We start from the raw sequence: 22,788 nt of genomic DNA, 5'->3' as shown, positions 1-22,788 counted from the left end.
TCTAGAACTTAAGGATCTAGACAACTAGTTATTAAGGGCACATTTCTCCTACTCCCTTTTTCAACCTTATACCTAAACCATAATTCTAGTTAGTAATTACCATCATACCGGCTGCCCAAAATACGAAGTTCTCAACTCTCCAAAGCCACTCCCTCCCACCATTTTTCCCCAAAGCCCAGGAGGATTCTACCATTAATTTCTAAATTCAGTATATCCATAAAAATTATAATGCCAGGGAGAATTCTGGTAACAAGCCCATGTTAAGTTGTTCCCTCTCCACTGTTAACTAACATTAACAGCATGACCGCACACCTTTAAGATCATTGGTAGAATGTGGGCAGAACTCTTCTTTTTGAGATGCAGTCTTACTACATTGCCTGGGCTGTCCTCAAATTCCTAGGTTCAGATGGTCCTCCTGCCTCAGCTTCCCCAGCAGCTGGGGCTAGAAATGTGCACTACAGCTCCTAGCCTCTGGGCAGAACTCCACTATTACATCCAGTTTTCAAAGTTCTAATACTTGGTGTGTTTAAGTCACCATATGACAGCACAGGAGAAACTGCAACTGAATTATGCCACAATAGCAACTGTTTCTAAACAGAATGTTTATTCCAGAGTCAAAAGTGATGCAACAACATGTAATGGAGTTGAACTCAATCCTTAAATGCAGGATTCTGACTCTGGCTATTTCTGAGGCTTGCCTCAGACTCTGCTTCAAATTGAAAGCAGTGCATTCCCAACAGGATGCCCTGTGGAGGTTCACTTTTTTTTTTTAGAGAGAGGGAGAGAGAGAGAGAATTTTTAATATTTATTTTTTAGTTATCGGCGGACACAACATCTTTGTATGTGGTGCTGAGAATCGAACCCGGCCGTGTGCATGCCAGGCGAGCACGCTACCGCTTGAGCCACATCCCCAGCCCCGAGGTTGACTCTTAATAAATAAATCACGGCACATTCCTAGGATGAACAGTAAGGAAATTCTAGCAATATCGGGTACCATGCTATTTATCTAGTTCACCTGTACCAGATATTTTATAGGACTTATAATCTTTGAGTTCTCAGTCTACTTTGCTGAAACTATTTTCATAATACTCAAAACATTTTTCTTTTTCCCTGAACTGAAAATGACAAAAGCAATAAGATTTAGAGGGAACTACTGGGGACTAAATCCAGAGGGGCTTTACCACTGTGTCACATTTTTGAGACACGCCCCAAGTTGCTTAGGGTCTCATTGCTGAGGCTGGCCTCAACTTGCCTAAATTGCCATCTTGGTCTAGGCATTGTATGATATAAACATAACCTGCCAGATAATTTTTAAAAGTACTTAGTGTTAATATACAAAGAAACGTTTAAACCTGGGTGTTGGGCAGACCTTTCTTTATACACTAAATCATCCCATTTCAAGGAAAACAAGTGTATTTTGGAAAACTTGTATCTGCCTCTCCTTTAAGCTTCCCCAAACTTTCTAGGGTGGAGTGGTTCAGTGGTAGAGCCCTTGCCTAGCAGTGCAAAGCCCTGGGTTCAATCTCTGTTACTGCTAAAAAATGCCCCATGCCATGTATAGTGGTATGTACCTGTAAACCCAATCACTCACAGGGCTGAGGCATAAGGATCTCAAGTTTGAGGCCAGCCTTGGCAATTTAGACCCTGTCTCAAAAAATCTACAAATGCTGGGGCTGTAGCTCAGTAGCAGACCACCGCTAGGTTCAGTCCCTAGTATAAACAGTTAACAACTCCTTCCCAAAACAAAACTTTCCTGGTGAGATCAGGGTTTCTCACAATATATCAACATTAGGAAAAAAAAACACCTCAGTATTTTCCAAATAACCAATGCATAACTTTTTTATATTAACATGCAATGAGTTTATTACATTTATACTGAAATAAAATAGAATTTTTAAAATATTAGTCTATTTCTAATAATAGTAAATATCTATAGATCTGACAAAGTTATTGTTTTTCCTGGATCTTCAACAATTTGTATAATTATACTAAGGATCTAGAATATCTGCATGTCTAAATTATAAAAAAGCCAGGCAGCACTATTTGAAGATCATCAGTCTTGCTATTGTATTAATAGCCACACTGAAACAGTTATCAACAATTACATAGACTTGTTTGAATAGTGGCTATATTTGGATACCGAACAAGATCACCGAAAACTTGTTGGCCACTTGAGGTTTCCCATTAGTTTTGCCTTGTTCAAGTTCATTTAGAAGAGATACTTTTAGTACCCTTGTATTGTTTCCACTTCTTTTTTCTAAACTATCTTTGATATACTAAGATTAGGAAAGATCCTTGGCTTAAAATACAGTTCATTAGCAATTCACCTACCACTTATTATACACTTAAAATTGTCATCTTGGGCTAGGCATTTTATGATATAGTATGCCAAATAATTTTTAAAAGTACTTAGTGATAATATACAGACAAGGAAACAAATGCAGAATCTCAGCTGAGGATTTGAGCCTAAATCATACATTATAGTAGTTTCTGTTTCTAATGTAGCCTATTATGGATGGTTTAAGTATCAAGATAGAGCACACAAAGCAAGGCTTTTTGTTGTTGAAAAGAAAAATTCCTAAGTATTTTCAATTCTTCTGTTAGGGAAGGCAAAAGCAGAGTCAGAGTCATTCCACTGATAAAAGCCAATTAACACAAGTTTAGGAAAGGTCTAGAAGAACAAATCTTGACTAAAAAGAACAAGCTCCTAAGGAACATTATTCCTCTCTTGATAATGAGGAAGAAAAGATTTGGGAACATAGTACAGCTAGGACTGAATAGCAAGATGTTTTCACTAGCCAACACTAGAATTTACTATAGGAAGTTAAGGGTGGAAGTGGTGAGCTGAGAAGGGAGGGTGCAGGATTTTACATTTTAAAAAATCCTACTGTCTGGGGATGTAGCTCAGTGACAGAGCACTAGCCTGGTATGAATGAAGCCCTGTATTTCAATCATCAGCACAGTTGCATATATAAATACATACTATACATTTCCTTCTGTGTAATTTATGATAATTTGTCTAACAGAGTTAAAAAGCAATACAAGGCTAGGCAGAGGGTATTGAAGTTTAAGGGACAATGAAATAAACTTAAAGGAACATCCTCAGCCATAAACAAAAAGCTTGGATTTACACACCAGTTAAAAAAACAAAAATTCAAGCAACCCATAATTTGGGAATCCTTAAGAGTTCATGATGAGAAACAGCATGTTAACTACTTTGTAAAATATAGTTTTATTTCAAGTTAATGTAACTTAACACCTGTGGTTTACTTAAGTGAAATGCTTAGATTAAAAACCTAGAGTGCCACTTGGTTAAAATGTTGGTGACAGATGAAATGTTGCCCATTATTGTATCGATTGGTGCTTTAGACTACACGTACATTATTAACTCCAGAAACACACGACATAATACACAATGCCTTCACGCTTGCCAACCCTCATTCCTCTTATACAGCACCATAGTATCCAGTATGACACTACAAAAAGTACCATTATTTTAGTTTGAGGTATTTAATTAAAACTGCGATTCTACATGTTATTTCCACAGTCCAGTAATTTATTTTAAATTGGAGTAATTTCAAATTCCACAAACAAAACTGAAGAACAGCAATATTTTGTTTGAATTCTCTCTTCTGTACACTCAGTGATCTAAAACACCACAATATCCAACATACACAAACCTCAGGGGAAGGGTTAGTAAATACACACAAGATTGGAATCATGGTGCTCTTTGTTCCTGAATGGAATGGTCCCACAGAAAAAGCACAGGATACAGCACAACGTAAGGGCACCTGTTACATATGAAGTGAGCAAAACACACTAGCATTTTCTATATGCATAATGGGGAAACCTGCATAGGTTAAAGGGCCTTTATGCTCATTTAAAAAATCAGGCAAGTTGTCTGTATGCATTTTTCAAATAATTTGGAGAGCACTGCAATCCAATGTAGGATATGCTGATTAGTGTTGTCTTTGTTGGCCTTGACAGTCTTGCATGGTATGGTCACATACCAGTCTTTTTGCTTTAGCTTTTCTTTAAAAAAAAGATTTAAATGCATTTAGACAATACATATTGTAAGCTGTTTACATACACTAAATTTAAGAGAGTCAATATTAGAGTTTCTTTGTTTCTTCAAACACTACAGAGTGCAAATCAGGTTCTTCACAATAGATTGAATATTAAGCAGTTTTTCAAAGAATGAGGAGGGGGGAAAAGCCCACGTGAATACTATTCCCCTTGGAAAATAAATTCTAAAATGATGAGGAATGTGAAATAAGGTTTTAACATAGGTGATCCATAGTTTATAGTTAGAAACAAATAAAGTAGTCCTTCATGAAATAAAGGTTACAAGAACACATTGCCAGTTTCCCCATTTATAAACTGAGAAGTGGGTAGAGACGATGTTTCAGTATGAAAATAGGAGACTACAGGGTCAGCTTTCCATCTCACATGCTGTATCCAAAACCAGGCTGTGGCTGCCCATATGGTGGTGCAGTATAACCATAACCAAAAGGTGCCTGGGGAGGGACTGCAACACTGGGTCCTGCTGTCAGCATCAGCTGGGGCTGACCTAAGAAAAAAAGAAAGAAAGCAGGAGAAACTTAGCATTATAAGACTACATCACTACAATATCCCTCACCCTAGCAAAACAATTACAACTTAGAAAAAGTTATGTGGGGGAACTTTCGACTGGCATAATTTGGAATTCAGTCTCACCCAAAGAAGCGTCCTGCCTGAAAAGCCAGTAGTACAGGGCTGAGGGTCAGAAATTCCTATCATTAAAAGCAATGTACACGTGCACATACAACACCACTGGGTCAGACTTGCACATTAAATTGAGTGACAAAATTAGCACAGGAAAAAAACAGGCATATTTTAATTTAACAACTTTTAAATTTAAATTTATTTAAGTTAAATTTAAATTTCTGATTTAAAATGTTTGATAATGAAACCTAATAAATTTCTAACAAAAAATCCAGTTCTAATTTAGAGGTGGTAATAAAAAATAAGACATTCAAACCCATATTAGGTATGAAACACATGTGAGCATATACCCTCTATCAAATACTGTGTTAACACTCTTTCTTAGGAAGTTTACACAGTTGTTAATCACATAAAAAAAATATGACCTATAAAGAACTTGCCTTAAGTAAACATATAACACTTCTCCCTACCCCTGCAAAACAAATAATCTCCCACTGGAATGTAAACCTACAGTATAAATGGGCCTTTCCTTTTTGTGGTTTACAACCAATGTTTATCTTTAGAGAAAAAATTACTTTTGAAAATCAGTTTACAAAAATTTATTTCTAACCTTAATACTGATGGCTATCTTGAAATTCTGACCCATTTTCCTTTTTTTGGGTACCAGGGACTGAACTCTGGGGCACTTGGCCACTGAGCCACATCTCCAGCCCTATTTTGTATTTTATTTAGAGACAGGGTCTCACTGAGTTGCATAGGGCCTAGCTTTCTTGAGGCTGGCTTCGAATTCAGGATCCTCCTGCCTCAGCTTCCCGAGCTGCTGGGATTATAGGCATGAGCCAACCCACCCGGCTTCTAACCCATTTTCAATTGCCTTCTTGAACACCATGAAAGCTAGGCAAATTCAATAGGTACCTCCAAAATTATTACATTCATCCTGTTTTTATACCTACTGTCATTTCCTATCTCTGTCAAACATTGTGCAACATCTCTTAAGAATCCATGTTAACTTTATCTTTTCCAACTTTAGCAAAACTATCTTGTCTCCTAAATTTCCCATAAACTTTTTTATCTATAGTAAAAGAAATAATGTTCCAGGTGATTTGTATATAGTCATTTTCCTTAGTAGCATGGGATCTCCAAATTCATTGTGGAAAATTAATCCATTTACCAAGTATGAAATGGAAAGGGGAAGTGATCCAGACAGGCAGGGATAAGAAGAAATTAAAATGGATTTAAATAATCACTTGATACTTTGAATACCCTGTATCTCAGGAAAGTTCTCAAAGAGAAACTCTACCCCATCCACTGTCCCAGTTTGAATTTAGAGTAAGGACGTGTGCTTTATGCAAAGCACATTAAAGAGAGCCTTGACACATTCTATCTATCAACCTCTGCTCCTCTGAAAATTGAATTCCATATTTCTTTCTCAGTAGCTCATGAACAAGTATTGAATTAGCAACTAGGCCAAAGGAAAGTCTAGGTTATGATAGTTAATGGATGTTTTGGGGATATTTCATATAATTAAAATATTCAGTAAATGATGTTAATGCCTGTTTTAAGACTATCCTCAGAAAAACAATGGCAGTAGGGAGAAACATTCCTTACCTTAGCAAAACTTCTACATATTAGAAGCTTGTTTTATTTCTATTTGAAGTAGTGTCTCTAAAGAATAAGTGTTTGTCTAATGTATATCTCTGAGCTTAAAAAGAAAAAGTGTGGGAAGCCATTCTAACATGTGATTGGGTGACTCCCGTTAAGGGTCTGAGGCACTTTGGCTATGTCGAAGTTTTCCCGGCCCTTTCCTGATGAGAGAGCCCATCCGTGTGGGGGTGTGCCTGACCACTGACCCCGGGGACCCAATCACTGACCCTGACCTTGGAGTGCAGCCCCCCCTCAACCTTCCTTGGATGGAATTCTCCCCTGAATCTCTTGTTCCCCAATAAAAGGCCAGTCCCCGGCGTGTTCACTCTCTCTCTCTCCTGCTAGCCCTGAGTAATCCTTGCTGCCCTGCTGGGCGGTTAGAGGATCGAACCAGAGAGGGGAGCCGTCTCGGACCTAGCAATAGAAATAAGGTAACTGAGTCTGTGTGTTTTATTTCGATCTCTTCTAACTAACTTTATGCCTAGAACCTCATTAGTGAAACCATTGCGCAGGCCGCGTGGTAGAAAAAAGATTACCATAAACAATGGGTTGTGTCTCTGTAGCTTGTTCTTCTTCTTTTCTCAGTGATTCTGAAGCATCTAATTTATCCACCTAGAGAAAAACAGATTTTGTCAATTAGTACCTCAAAAGTATTATAAACCTAGGTTTATGGCAGAAAGTGGAAAAGCCTTAGTATGTTAAATTCTGTCAAAATAAAACAGACTAGAAAGAACATTCTCAGGCCCCCTCAGATTCAATGGCAATGTTCATACTTCAATCAAGGTGGTTTTCAGCACTGTCATTATAAACCCTCAGGAAGGAGGGATTTATAAATGCCATAAAAGCTCACGCCAGGCTAAAACTGGGCATGCTAGGATGCAGCCTGAGGGAGGGAGAAAACAGGAAGGAACCACTTTTTCAAATGAAGTTTATACCCTATCAAAGATAATAATGAACGCATGAACCAGCAAGACTTCTCTCCCCGAAAGGACATGGTATTCAAAAACGTGAAATCTGTCTAATGATTAGACAAGTACTTGTGCAGAATAAATTATTTTCTTGCCAATTGTACATAGCTTCTGCTGATTTGGGTTACAGGTGCAGACTGAAGCTTTAGACTCATGTGGCTCCATATTCAATCTTTTGGTGTAAAGTCAGGCTGTTCATTTTAATGCTACATGGCTATTTCCAAAGAAATAACTAGGGTAGCCTGATTTTGCCCCTCTTTGAGAAGAAAATTTTTACTTTTAATTAAGCCAAGAAGTAAATGGCTATTACATACTAGCTATTCTACATCAAGCGGATAGTATAAGAATAATTTTGTAGAGGAATCCAAGAGCACCAATGAAAGACACGAGTTGGAATACTTAGATTCTTCTACTAATTACTACTAGTTGTGATTTTGGCAAATTACCACATTGGCTCTTCTCTCTCTAATGAGAAGGTTAAAAAAAAAAAAAAGTCTACAAAGTTCCTTTCAAGGGCTAACACAATTTGATTCTGTAGTTCTGACCGTATGACCTGGAGTTACGGAATCTCCTATACCATACAACTTCCATTGTCTTTTACACTATACTATATTCATCTTTTAAACTATATTTAAAAGCTTAAAATATAAAATTGGTATCTCAACCAAAGCTATATAGTTTATTTGTTGTTATATTCTAACACTAAATTTCAAATATCAATGTTATATATTACTAGTGGTTTTCAAGTTCATAAGTATGACAGGTGAGCTTCAGGAGCAAAGTATAGGGAGAAAACTTTTGTGAATGTTCACCGCATTTTCTACAGGAAGGCAAATAATAAAAAAAAAAAATCACTCACCAAAAAATATTAAATAAATAAAAAGACACAGACTTCAGTGGAAAAGTTATAAAAACCAGGTTTTAAAATGTTAAAACAGTACTTTGGTTCTATTTGGAACTATTAAAATAGTGTCTAAATCTTAACACAGGTCATAGATTATTACAGTGTTTTATATTTATTCCATTATTTCATATTAAATACAATATGGGTCTAACCCATCTCAATTTGTCAGCAAACTGGAAGTTTGAGAAAAACAAGCTTAAAGTAGACTCTACAGTCCTTCAAATGAACTGTGGTTTGTCTACCCTAGAAAAATGGATTAGTTTGCTTTAGCATGCTATTATTCTATTTTATAGCCTACATGATAGTTTTTAATTTTATATAAGACTAATTCATAACAATCATGGAACATTAAGGACCATGTGAAATACCCACTGTTTGGCATCCAAAAATGCCATAAAACTATTCAGTTATAAAGTTTACAGCACAGTTCTGTGCCATGAAAGGTCAAATGGGTTTTTGCTAACCTAATTATCATACAAGAGTGAACTACAGAGGTTTTATAGAAAAATACATGGATGTCTGTCTATCAGTGACTTCTTGGAAAAAGAAAACAACCGAAAAAAATCAGTATACTTGCAGACTCTTAAGGGAAAGAATCTAAAGTGAACATGTATTTAAAAGTCAGTGTTGGAGTTGGATGCTGAACTCAAGAGGTCCTACATGGAAGGCTTAGAAGAAATGGCAATATCACAATGTCCAGGCATAGACATAGGCAAGCTCAGCATGGGGCGGGGGGTAGTTTAAGGTGGGGGGGGACCTGAAGAAGTAACATAAGCTACGCAAAAAAATTTGATTTTTGTATATAATGGGACAGCCTCTGGAAAAGAAACATCCAATTTTTGTTTTTATTAACCCAATTTAGATTGCTCAAAAGAGAAAAAACAGAGAAGGCTTTTATGAGGACAAGCTTTTGTTAAGAGCTGTAACAAAAGTTTCTGATCCTTGGATTTAAGAAGAAAAATTATGGGTAAGCATGTCACTGAATTCAGTTCCATCTGCACTACTGTTAAATTCACTAAGATGTAAAAGGCTTTTCCACAAAGACTGCAATATGCTGCAGAGGAAAAGTTAACATGCAGTCAGTTATTTTGGTGTATGTGTGCATGAAAAAAAGGCAAAAGTACTGAAGCAAGAAGTGAGGTCTGGAGATGACTGGTGCTATACAGGCTCTCAAGAAACACACACAGCCCACAGCAATGCTATAGGAGTTTCAAAGTAGTATGATGTAATTGCAATGACTTATACATGCTTGATTTAAAACAATGCATAACACTGCAGTTCAATTACCTGTTTTTCACACACACGCTTTCTAACTGCCTTGCTTACTAGCTGCTGAAGGGTCTCACACACAATGCATTTTACTCAGGTTTGCCCTAAGTTCCAGTGGTGACTCCAGTTTGATTCAACATAATCCCAAGGCATTACCCCCACCCAAATTCTTTTAAATTTGTTTCAACTCTCCTTTACTCTCCCACCCTTTTCCAACCACAATTTATAAATTTGTTTATTCTGGGATGGAGACCAGCCAATGAAGGAGGCAGCAACCAAAAGTTGCCTAAATTTGGCCTTCTTGGACAAGCCAACTAATCAGTAAGAGAGCAAATTTTAGGTTAACTTTAGGTGTGCTTTTATATTATAGAAAGAAGTTAATATTGCTTCATTATAAACAGAAATAAACCATGTTGCTTAGCAACATTTATAGCAAGCTTGGCACTCATAATTAAAAGCTTTTGATTCCTCTTAAATATGGACTAGCACCATAGAACTGGACACCTGGAGAAACATGAGGAAAGTCTCTTCGGAAGCAGCTAGTATCTCTTGTATCTACTTTCAGCAAAAACATTAGTAAGAATCAAGAGATCAGAAACTGGATCACAGTCCTTCAATACCAAACCCCCACCAAAACAAAAAAGAAAACAAAAAACCCAAAAGCCTTTTAGGGCATGTATATAAATACATAACAACTGTCAGGTAAGCTCACAAAATAAAACCAGAGGCTGTTTTTAATTTATTTCAAATATTAAGAAAGTCCTACTATGGCCCAGATACCCTGACAGGGAAAAGAAATTTCCTGATAGTTTAGAATCAATATGGAAACTCACCAGGCTCAGTTTTTAATAATATATTTAAGAGAGAGACTGTGAACCAACTACTGATTAGCCTCCTGCCCTTCCTAAAGCCTATTAGCCGATTAGTAGCAAACATCTACTAATGTCCTAGAGCTCTATTATAGTTATGTTTCAAGGGACTTGCAGAGGCTTTAGTGAAAATTTATTGGGGGGGAAAAAGCAGCAGCAGCAGTGTAGAAAAGGAAGGAAAAAAAATCATGCAAATTCCTTAGACTTAGTCCTCCAGACTTAAAGATGGAAAAGAATCAACTTTCACCTTTTCCTTTATTGCATCAACCTGCAAAGGAATTCAGAAGGTGCAGCTTAGAAAAAAATCAAATTCCATATCGAGCATAAAAAGGTAGAATCAGCAACAAAGGTTTAGGGGAGAAACATCTAACCACTAAAAAAGGTATGAGAAAAGTGAAAATAAAGGGCATACTGGAAGCAAAATTTAGAATCTTTTTTAACTTCAGAGCTTACTGCAGAAGAATTTATGCTAAAGTAAGTGTGAAAGAAAGCAGCTTAATCAGCTAGTAAAATTTACAGCACTTAGGTTAACAGCAGCTTAGAGCCAGGTCTCAAAAGTTGGCATTATGCATAAGAAAAGAAACTATTCTCACCTAAGACTAAGATTAGGCAACTTTTTTCTCTGTATAAAATGTTAATTCTTTAAAAATCTAAAAAATTTAAGTAAACACAATGGCATCTAATTAGGTGGTATCCTACGGGAAAATTCAGTATACTATAGGTTGTTAATAGTGTTTTTCCCCATTTAATAAGGTAGGCAAAGAGATCAGAGGTAAAACTCTTGATTTTAAGCATGTGTTGCTTTGGCAAAATTGATTATTTTCAAATATTTTCTTTTTGGCAGTACTAGGGATTGAACCCAGGGGGAATCACACACATGCTAGGCATGTACTAGACTACTGAGCTATGTTCTCAACCCTTTTTTATTTTGAACAGGCTGGCCTGTGGAATTTGAGATTCTCCTGTGTCAGCCTCCCCAGGAGCTAGGATTACACCCAGCCTATGATATTTTAAAATTAGGAATTCAACTATACGAATTTTAATAAGATTAATAGGATATTAAGAAAATAAATGCACCTTCCTCAAAGGAAACAGGCACAGACATAAAGTCGGGAATCAATCAAATAAAAGGTAATCTATAGTAATATTAATGGACATCTAAGTTACAGGAATTCATTTTAATATGCTATTTTTTAAATTAGTGAATATTAAAACAAAATATAGAATACCATTTACCCTAAGAAATACACTGAAAGTAAACATTCTGACAAGTTTTTGGCTCCCTTTCTAATCAATGTCATTTGTCAGCCATTAAAAACATTCCACAGAATATGAGTATTCATGATCAACTAAATGACAAACACTTTTGAAAAATCTGCACATACAATTTTGCATATCCTCATGATAATTGGTTTTGAATACACTTAAGAGTCATTACCTTGGTCAAATATTCCTTCATGACCTGGATGAAATAGGGCATGGCAAAATCCATGATATTGTGCCTCCATGCAGTTTCCAGGACAACATCTGGCCTTAAAAGATCATAACAGGTAAAGAGACAAGCTCCAAAGCACTCTCTTTTTTCTTCCTGCAAAAACCACTGTAGGAGCTCTTCAGCCAACTCAGTATCTTTAGATTCAGAGGCATACTGCATTGCATCCTATTCAGAGGAAACAGTGAAGGTCAAACATCAAACCCAAACATAAGGAACTGGTAAACCAAGTAATACAATAGAAGCTTAAAAACTTAAGTCTGGGTTTGTAAGGGAAAAAAAAAGAGCATAGGCTCAAAAAATTTTTGATTTTTTTTTTAACAGAAGTATGGCCTTAAAATAAGCCCCTCAAGTCAAGAAATGCACTAATATTAATTACCATCTCTTCAAGTGGGGGTATAAAGTCAAATCTCATATGCATAAAACTAATACTTTTACAGAATCACTTGTAATACACCATTTTAGGGTTGGATTAACAGCCCCACCCGCCAACTTTTTCAACCTTATAAAGGCTATCTTTCTTGCACAGCTCTACACTCTGCTTCCAACGATTGTTGCCTTTGAAGAGGTAAGCAGCAATTCTTCTGAACTCAATGAGTTCATGTTTTTCCAAACGCTGAGCAAGTGAAATATTGTCAAAGTTGTCATAAGCATCTATTGATGTTCGTAGAGCCTTTAAAAAAAAAAAAAAGCCACACATGTCAAATCTATGTTCTGTTTTAGCTTAACATTCATGCCCCATACTTCTTTATCATGGAGACTATTAGATGGTAACATGTAATATGATGGAATAGATTCAAGCATCAAACTACAAACTGTGAACAGAAATAAAGTCTCTTCAATTTAATTTTATAACAGATCCTCAAATGTACTGCAATTTTCTCCAGGGTTTCCAGTATCAAGACTAATTTGTTTATGCAGAAGGGAGAATATGTAATATGGAAGAACTTATACTCCAAGGAAACTCCTGATACAACTCAATGTGGTATTCAGCTAGAGATGAGCATGGGCTCTGAGCCTCAAAGAAAATCATGCTAAAACTATGAGAAAGAAACTAGTTTAACCTTAACCCTATTGTATTTTATGTGAAATCCTTCACAGGAGAAAATTTATTAAAAGACATACTAGGGGTTGGGGTTTTGGCTCAGTAGTAGAGCGCTCGCCTAGAAAGTGCAAGACGCTGGGTTCAGTCTTCAACACCACGTAAAAATAAATAAAGATGTTGTGTCCACCGAAAACTAAAAAATAAATATTAAAAAAATTCTCAATAAATAAATAAATAGGTGGATATTAAAACAAAATATAGAATACTATTTACCAACTACAACTAAAAAAAATTTTTTAAAAAGACATACTAATAAGTCATTAGGCAAGAAGAGCAATGAATACTTAAAAATTATTAATTACAAACATGTTTTATGGGGCAATTAAGAGATCACAGACTTTTTTGACACCTGTGATCTGGATGTTAGAGGTAAAGTAACCAAATCATTTTTTCTCCTGAAGAAATACATAAAATCCATCTAAACTAATTCTGAGCACTTGGCATTTAATTATCAGATTTATTAGTCCTGAAAACCTTATTAAATTCAGACCCTAGGCCTACTCATTGTTTACAATCCTAAAGAAAGAGTGTTTTCACTATAGAATTTAACTGTGGGAAGCTAATAATAACCTGAGTTTTTAGAGTATGTACAAGAATCAAAAGATTTTACCTGATAATCTTCTTCTGTAATAAAGAGGTTGTTCAGTGATTCATTCACAGATTTGTTGTTGTGGTTCTGAACTGAACGCAAATATGGTTTCACTAGTGGTAGCTGTTTAACCTTTAAGAAAAGAAAAAAAAGTTTGCTATAAAGGTAGCATACTGTTGAAGTCTAGGCATAACAGTTACCCAGATGTCTTAATTCCTGACTATGAAGTTTGGTTTAAAATTATTACCTTGCTGAAATAATTGACTGCACGAGTGTGATCCAGCCGTGGAGACAGCACCATCAGCAAATCATTTAACAACAGAGGCTTGAATTCTAGGTAGAACTGTATTGCTCTGTAATATAGTTCCACATTGGCAACCTACAACAGGAAAAATGCTAAGCAACTCAGTGAAACCCTGTCTCTAAATAAAATACAAAATAGGGCTGGGGATGTAACTCAGTGGTTGAGTGTCCCCGAGTTCAATCCTGGTACCCCTCTGCCACCCCTCCACAACAGGAAAAATCCACATGTAAGTCAGAGTTCTTTCCTGAGGATCATTCTCTTTCTGAAGCCTTTACCCTCTGAAGAAGGTACACACCTTGGTAATGATATCTTTGAACTGCCCTTCTTTCCATGCATCTGTTGGATGATTCATCATGGTAATTATGGCATTATCATATTCTTCATACTTGTCATATAAAAACACCAGTTCTGCCCATAGGTGAGCTTGTTCTGCAGCTCTTAGCACCTGCATAAGAAAAACTTAATTGCTTAAGATATTGGTCTCTCATTCCAGCCAATAGCAATAAATAAATAAATAAATAGATAGATAGATAGATAAATAAATAAATAAATGTATTTTAAAGTATTAGTTTTGGCTATACAATTGCCTCGGTGAAGGCTGGTTACCTTAGGAATGTTCACTCTGGACCAAAATAGCTCCAGATGCTCTCTCATTTTCTGTGGCTTAAATTTAGAATACAGAATAGCTAATTCAGTAAACATGCCCATGTGGGCTCGCTCAAGTCCCAATGCTGCTTCCAACATGGTTATCAGTTCTTCAAAATATCCACGATCCTAAACAAGAGAAACATACAATTAAAGATAAGGTCTGTGGCAAAGGGTCTCAATTCATATTTAAAAACTCATGTAATCCAAATGACTAGGAGGCTTGAGGCAGGATCACAAGTTCAAGGCCACCTTCAGCAATTTAGTGAGGCTCTACACAACTTAGGGAGACCCTGTCTCAAAATAAAAAAATCAAAAAAGGCTGGGGATGTGGCTCAGTCATTAAGTGCCTCTGGGTTCAATCCCTAGGCACTCACTCTCCATCCTCAAATCTTGTTCATTACCTGATAGTAGTTGATAAGTTCTTCTAATTCATCTGCATGTACTACAATATGAAGCCCACACATCTGAGCAAGACGGAACTCTTTCCCATCTACACAGGCAAAGCAGACCTAGAAACAACAGTTATATAATGTGAATTCAAATGTAAACATGGCTAGTTATTTCAATTAATCAGTATAAAGAGCATTTTCAAATAATATCTTAACTCTTCAAACTTGTATTTAGATTACCTCTTTCCATGTTCGTGTACTATTAGCTTTTCTAGCTCCATCAACAGCGGCCTGATATTCACCCAAGTGAACGAGGGTAGATGCCAAGCGTCCAAAATTAGAAACATTATTGTACAACAATTTAGCAGCATCATACATTTTCTCATCGTAACAACGATCACCAACCTGAGGTGGAGAGATAATCAATTTTCAGTACATTAGGAGCCTTATATCAATCCTCTTTCCAAATTCACATCTTAATACTGAACAGCAATTTGTTATCCTATAAGATTTTTCCATGGCATACTTCAGCTATGATTTGTTTCTTCTAGTAAGCTAATAAAGTTGTTCAACTATTTAGTTTTACATTGTTTAAAAAAAAATCTCATCCTGAAACCCACTTGCTGGATATGAGCATTATTTGGCCCATTGATGAACTCTTCTAACTCTGCAAGGCGGTTTGTTTTAGCCAGTGCAAATATTAATTCTGTCTCCACATAGGATTCCCGAGCTTTCTTGCGGGCCATCTGCAAGTACTTCACCAGTTCTTCCCAGTTTCCTAAGTACACAAAGAAAAAAAAAAAATAAGTTCATACACTAACATCCTTGCTTATCTTTTTGACCAAATAAATGAAAACTATTATTAATTTCCTTTTCAAGGAAACAGAAAATGATTAAATCTAAATTGAGCATTATATCTAAAACTACAAAAATTCTATTACAACTTCTATATTATCGCTGACCAAATGAACAGCTAAATTCCCCTTTCTCTTAATTATAAAACTAGAGCTTCTGAAGATTTTGAAACAAAATTAATCTTCCCCATGAGTCATTTTTTTTTTTTTTATACCAGGGATTGAATCCAGGGGTGCTTACACACTAAGCTATATCCCCAGCCTTTTAAAAATATTTTATTTTGAGACAGGTTCTCACTAAGTTGCTTAGGGCCTCACTAAGTTGCTGAGACTGGCTTTGAACTTGTGATCCCCCCTGCTTCACTGGGATTACAGGTGTGCACCACCATGCCCAGAATCCTGTGGGTGTTTTAAGTTCACCTCTAATGGGATGGAGGGCTAAAAACTTTCACAAGTAACCAAGCATACCCAGCTCCTAAACAATTAAAAATAGACAAGTATTTTTAATGCTTAGTTTAATCATTTTCTGAGATCATTTCTTATCAAATGCATAAAGATAGTAAGTCATACCACTAGTATTGGCTGCCTGAACAACTTCCATGTAGGATGAAGGATCATCTGCTTTGATATAAGAATCAATGGCTTCTTTCACCATTCCTTTCTGCAACTGGGCTTTTGCAAGTTGACTCCAGACCGCAGGTTCATTGCAGCGTTCAGCAAACTCATATGCGCGATCCAAGTTTCCAATATGTTCAATCAATACCTAGGTTACCATTTTTGAAATATGGTTAGCTGGATGTTATCCAAAACAATTACATTTAAACTGTCAGCATTCTGATGTTCTTCAATTGTCACAGCAACCAAAGCCCACCCTCATAGAACAATGCATACGTTGAATCAAGAAAAGGTATAATGTCTAGTAACTTGAAGATTGCAATCTGAAAAGTTACCTGCACTGCTGAAGTGTTGACATCAAACTTCCGGAAAATGGCAAATGCTTCTTCAAAGAGCTCATTACTGATGGCAATATTGGCAATATCTGGGGCATCATAATTATCTAGGCGGTTAATATACTCCATAACACGTGTACGGTCAGCCTTAATTGCAGTAAGAATAAGGAGGTTTTGAAGATTCCTTTAGTGGAAAAAAAAAAAAAGAGAGAGAGAGATTTAACCCAGATTACATAAAAAGCCTATCAGTCACTGAGAATAATTTCAGTAGCTCTACAAGGGTTTTTGTCTCAGAATGCAGGGTGTGAAGGGTGAGACTATCAGGAGAATGAGAATTCAGGCAACTTTCTCTCATCTATTTTAAGTTCCTTCCCAAAATGGACAGGGTGTAAATAAACTAAAAGAAATAGCCAGTGGAACCCTGGCTATATTATAGGCACATACCTGTGTTCACTGAATACAGAGTTATCAAGGACAATTTTCTCCAGCAGCTCAATGAGTTCATTAGGAAGGTCTGCAGTCATGAAAGCCTTGACAGTTACGGATACTTCTTCAGGGTCTTGAGTCTCAGATAAGGCTGTCTGTACAACCTACAAAGAATATACAGAAAATAGATACTAAAAATCAGGGTGGACTTTAAAAATATTTTCTAATAAGAATAAATTGGGGAGGTTAGGTTGAGCTCAGCAGTACAGTGCCTACATAGTATGTGCAAGGCACTGGGTTCAAACCTCAGCACCACATGTAAATAAAAAAAAGTTATTGTGTCCCACTATAACCAAAACAAAATATTGAAAAGAGAATAAACTGAATAAATTGGCCTCTAACCAGAAAAAGTAAAATAGAAAGAATTAAGGAAAAATACCTTTAAATTCACCATGGATCTTTCTAAACAAACCTACATGAATGATATATAATTCTACTTTGCTGAGGCGGGGGGAATAACCCTAATTTTATAATTTCTACATTTTCCCTGATTAAATCATTATCTACACTAACACTCATCGTTATCACTTTAATGCTTACACATAATTTAACTACCAAGATGTTGAATTATAAAGTAACTAATTCCTCTATTTCTAGTTAACTGCAAGTACCTAGATACTGCAATGAGTATTTTATTTTTTTTCCATGAAGGTTTCTATCTACCTGGGAAGTTCCTTACAAATGGTCCTAGGGAAGTAATAAAAAATTAACAGCCTCTATTCTTTTTCAAAATATTATATTTATACTTCTATCAGAAGAATTTATGACACACTATAATAACCTTCAATATTGGGGCATTAAAAATGTTTTGAATTTTATAATGGAGCTCCATTTGCTCTTCAATGATTATTAGTGAGATTTAACATCTACTCAATGGCACTCAGAGTTTCTATTATATCAATCCTAACCTGTGATAACCTATCATTGTCTTGAATGCTTTCAATACATTTGGTAACTTTTCAGATATTAATGTTTATTATTTTTATTTTAACTACAATGAATTGAGTTTTATATAATTAAATCTTATCTCTGGAGATTTATTTCTCTTAACATATATAATATTATATGTTTATGTCAATTTATAGATATTTATATGTAGCAGAACTTAAATTTTCTTTCTTTTTTTCTTTAGTTATAGTACTGGGGAGTAAACTCAAAGCATTCTACCATTGAAGTACATCCCCAGTCCCTTTTTTATCTTTATTTTGAGACATGATCTCACTGACTTGTTGAGGTTGGTATCAAATTTGCACTTGTCCTTCCTCAGCCTCCTGAATCACTGTGATTATAGTCACATGCCCTGTATCCAGTTCAATTTTCTTTTATTTTCATTGCCTTCTCTCACAGTTAAATATGACCCATCTGCGATATTTGAATATATGATGAGGAAAAAGATTTTATACAAAGTTAAAAAATGAAATCAACCACATCTATCAATTTTACCTGATCAATTAGGGGTCTCCTGTAAGGATTGCTTTCCAGCAGCACACTACCCCACAATTCTGGATCCTTTCGACGTACCAGGTAGCGGGAAAGACTTTTGAAGAGGGAATTCTCGTTGCAAACCTAAATGAGATAGGAAAGATTAATTTCAATGTAAAGATTTTTTATGGAGTAAACTTGATTTTAAAAGTTATTTCTAATTATTTAAACCCAGTTTTATTGTTGTGTAGGAAAAGAAATCTACTTTTACACATAATCTTGAATAAATCACACCCAAATTTTTCCTATAGAAATTCCACCAGTAGAAACAACAGAACAAACAGTTATAATTTCTGGCAGCTTTACTGTTGGATTCTATTCTACCAGTCTGTCTGTGCAGACACCAGTACTGCACTTTTTACATAAGCTTTCTAAGATGCTCTAGGGGTAATCGCCTTTAATACTTTCTCTACAGTTGTTTTATTAGCTATTCTTATGTGCTTATTTTTCCAAGTATAAATGTACATATTTCTTACCTCTAATCACTGAAAGATCCTAAGTACATATACCTACAACCAGAACTTAGTTTCTAATACCATTCCCTATTAAAAGAGATGAGGGTTTCCTTAAGAAAGGGTTAATTCCAGGACTGGGAAAGGTACTACATGAGCCTGGTGTATCATATGTCATAAATTAAGGATATGGGGCTGGGGATGTGGCTCAAGCGGTAGCGCGCTCTTGCCTGGCATGCACGGGGCCCTGGGTTTGATCCTCAGCACCACATACAAATAAAAAAAATAATAAAGATGTTGTGTCCACCGAAAACTAAAAAAAAATAATAAATTAAATTAAGGATGTGCTCAAAGAACAAGGAGACCATAACACAAAGATTAACAAAGAAGACAGATTAAAGGTTTCCATTGGCCAAAACGGACAATCTGAGCATCAACATAAATAGCATTAATGGATTATAACCCACTGAAGAAAACAGGAAATCTATGAGACCATGAATAAAAAAAAAAAAAATCAATATAAATATGAAGAAAATGCTAGAATTCAAATCTACATTTTGCAAATCAACACATTAAGAGTGAGTTAAGCAAGAATCAACAATAAACTGGGAGGAGAGGGGAGCAATGGGATATTTGCAGAGTCTCAAGTGTCTACTCACAAAGCTGCAAGATAAAAAGAACAACAGACATGATACAACTTAATGAAAATAAATATCATAAAGGGGACAAATGGACAGCATGTGCTTTTGGATGCAACAGCATGAGAAAGACCGAACTTCACTTAAGCAGCATTGTGGATGGAAATGCATAATCTCAATTTAATCACAAGAAATCATAGAAACTCAGAGAGAAATATATTCTACTTTTAAAAAACAACTTTATGTTTACATAAACATACAGAATAGGCAAATAAGAGACTAAACGTGGTTTGGTGCTTTCAGGGGTTGGGGGTCGAAGGGAGAAATGTGGAGAAGCTGATTACTAAATACAGAATCTCTTTTTGAGAGATAAAAAGGTAGAATTAGATAAAAATAATGATTAAAAAACATTTCTGAATGTACTAGAAGCCACTTACTGTTCACTTTAAAATCAATCAATTTTTAAAAGTTTACAGTTAGAAAAAAAGATTATTGTTTTTACAAACATGACAACTAAATGCAATATGTGATCCTAACTCTAGGGAAAAACTGTGATAACAGACACTATTAGTCAACTGACAAAACTGAAATAAAACAGATTTTTTTCAAAGTGTCCTATAAATGTCATATTGACTAGCTAGAATCTACAAGGTGGTGAAAGAGATTATCCTTATTCTTAGGAAATATAATCAAAAGAGTACAAAGGCCACGATGCATACAACTTATTCTCATATTGTTAAAGAAATTATGTGTGTGTATACATATACTGTTATGAGTGTATTAAAACATGAATGATAAAGCTAGCACAGTTAAAATATCAAAAAGCCAAACTTTACTATTTTAGGCACTTTTAGGTTCAGCACAATTTCCAAATGAAGTTTGAATAGAAACTACCTGTCTCCCAAGAATGTTTTACTTAAAATTCCTCCAAAAACTCCCCAAATTTGCTAGCGTGATATTATATAGCAGGTTAAAAGAATGCAGCCTTCTCTGCACACATTCAGCTGACCATACTCACATTAATAAGTTCCAAATCACACTGACCACGCTCGTAAGCAACACAAGCCAGATGTGGATCTCTCTTCTCACAATACTTTCCAACAACACGACTATCATAATAGGGATTTTCACGAAGAAATCTCTCTGGGTTGTTATTACTATCGATGTAGATTTTGGCTAATGCATTGTGAGTGGCAGGCTCCTCACAGCCCTCATGAATTCTGGCCTCAAGCCAAGGCAGAAGCAGTTTCAATCTAGTGAAAACAAAACAAAACCACACATACTATAATATAAACAGCACACTCTTGACATGCTGACTATAAGTATCTTGAACTACAGTGTACATTCATATACATTATTTTCAATTCTAAACAATCCTATTACAAATTGAGGAATTAAGACTAAAGAAATGGTTGAGCTGTCCAAGACTGCACAAAAAGGTATATAAAACTGTTTTTCACTCTCCTAAATCTATCAGCTATGAGATACACCTACATCTGGATATAAGACAGATTATAGATAGACAGATCATACTTTTCTTTGTATTATACAAAATTACCTATAGACTTTGAAAAAAAAGTATGAGGGTGAGATGGGGATTTGTAGGGGGAGGCCAGATTATCTGAAGTTCTTTCCAATCTTAACACAATTAATATATAACATTACCTAGAGCCAAAGCGGGTAGTACCCTAAATACATACTAGGAATAAAATCTGGTAGATTTAGAATCTCAGGGTTTAACAGTTATAGCAGTCACATGTTCATTCCAGCCAAGGGCCATGGTTTCACTAAGCTACACCTTATGTTTCAATAGTCCTGCTTAAATATTAAAAGCAGCCACAGAAAAAACATTGTTCCATTACTTTGGCTATCAAATTCATGTAGTTATAATGAACATAACCACTAGGGTAAAGGCACATAATTATTCTATTAATAAAGGCAAAAATCACTGGGTGCAGTGGTGCATACCTATAATCCCAGTGACTTGGGAGGCTGAAGCAGGAAGAACCCAAGTTCAAAGCCAGCCTCAGCAACTTAGTGAGGCTCTAAGCAATTTAGCGAGACCCGATCTCAATATAAAAAATAAAAAAGGGTTAGGGATGTGGTTCAGTAGTTAAGCACCCCTGGGTTCAATCCATGGTACCAAAAAATAAAAAATTTTGTAATTCATATTATTATAGAAAGGTATTATGTATTAATTATCAATATAAACCCAGAATGGCATGGGGAAATCTTTTTATAATTGAAATCGTCTTATAGTTGGAAAAAAGACCACATTGGGGCTAGGGTTGTTGCTCAGTGGTAGAGTTCTTGCCTAGCATGTGTCAGGCACTGGATTCGATCCTCAGTACCACATAAAAACATATAAATAAAATAAAGGTATTGTGTTCGTGTACAACTATAAAAAAAATATTAAAACACAAAACACCACACTGTATCAGTAAAGAATGTTATTAATATTGGTATTATATCTACCTAAAGTTATTAATACATTGGTATTATATCTACCTAAAAGGAGTTTAACATTAAACACGCACACACAATCAAATGATATAGCTGGATCCCAGCACCATAAAAAAACAGAAGTGATCAACTAATCTAACAGATTTTCTATATGACAACTATAGCTAGCTTATCTTTAAATTAGGTATCTCTAAGGATTTATCCTCCATGTGTTGTTGAGTAGTTATGAAGCAACAGACCAACTACATTTCTAATACCACACTATAAACACTATTCATTTATCTCAGTTACAAAGGATAAAATTGGTACTATACCTGTTTCTTTTCTCAACTTCAGCAACGAGCTCATCAGTAGAGAACTGACCTCTCACAACAAGAATCAAGTTTTTAATAACGTCTTCAGAGCAATCAACATCAAGTAATCCTCCAATAACCACAGGAAGTCGACTTGGATTAACCTATGATTAAAAAAAGTCATCATGTTAATAAGCAAATTGAAAATGAGTTAAAAAAATTAAAACCCATCTCCCCTTTTTAAGCTTAGTTTTTAAAATCAGTAATAACCTATGAATTTAATTT

At 35.5% G+C, this 22,788-nt stretch overlaps 1 protein-coding gene across 2 annotated transcripts in view; it reads right to left on the bottom strand.

Annotated features, from left to right (window-relative positions):
- Positions 1-3,535: 3,535 nt before the first annotated feature.
- The window catches only part of Cltc (clathrin heavy chain), a 66,485-nt gene continuing 47,232 nt past the window's right edge, over positions 3,536-22,788 (bottom strand). Inside the window, exons 16-33 of one of the 2 annotated variants that reach the window (XM_013357028.4) lie at positions 22,525-22,667; positions 20,766-21,000; positions 18,619-18,741; positions 17,134-17,279; positions 16,690-16,873; positions 16,310-16,502; positions 15,506-15,663; positions 15,126-15,290; positions 14,898-15,005; positions 14,455-14,622; positions 14,144-14,293; positions 13,792-13,923; positions 13,566-13,676; positions 12,353-12,523; positions 11,797-12,018; positions 10,606-10,626; positions 6,885-6,960; positions 3,536-4,570 (exon numbers count right to left, since the gene is read on the bottom strand). In XM_013357028.4, coding sequence (XP_013212482.1) covers positions 4,446-4,570; positions 6,885-6,960; positions 10,606-10,626; positions 11,797-12,018; positions 12,353-12,523; positions 13,566-13,676; positions 13,792-13,923; positions 14,144-14,293; positions 14,455-14,622; positions 14,898-15,005; positions 15,126-15,290; positions 15,506-15,663; positions 16,310-16,502; positions 16,690-16,873; positions 17,134-17,279; positions 18,619-18,741; positions 20,766-21,000; positions 22,525-22,667 — 2,631 coding nt within the window. In that variant the 3' untranslated portion in view covers positions 3,536-4,445. The remainder of the gene's footprint in view (positions 4,571-6,884; positions 6,961-10,605; positions 10,627-11,796; positions 12,019-12,352; positions 12,524-13,565; positions 13,677-13,791; positions 13,924-14,143; positions 14,294-14,454; positions 14,623-14,897; positions 15,006-15,125; positions 15,291-15,505; positions 15,664-16,309; positions 16,503-16,689; positions 16,874-17,133; positions 17,280-18,618; positions 18,742-20,765; positions 21,001-22,524; positions 22,668-22,788) is intronic. The other variant, XM_005321560.3, reaches the window with a different exon arrangement.

Source organism: Ictidomys tridecemlineatus, chromosome 3 (assembly GCF_052094955.1).
Source record: "Ictidomys tridecemlineatus isolate mIctTri1 chromosome 3, mIctTri1.hap1, whole genome shotgun sequence".
In the NCBI taxonomy this organism is placed as follows: domain Eukaryota; kingdom Metazoa; phylum Chordata; class Mammalia; order Rodentia; family Sciuridae; genus Ictidomys; species Ictidomys tridecemlineatus.
Note: the sequence above shows the minus strand (reverse complement) of the source record. Positions and strands in the feature narration are given on the sequence as shown.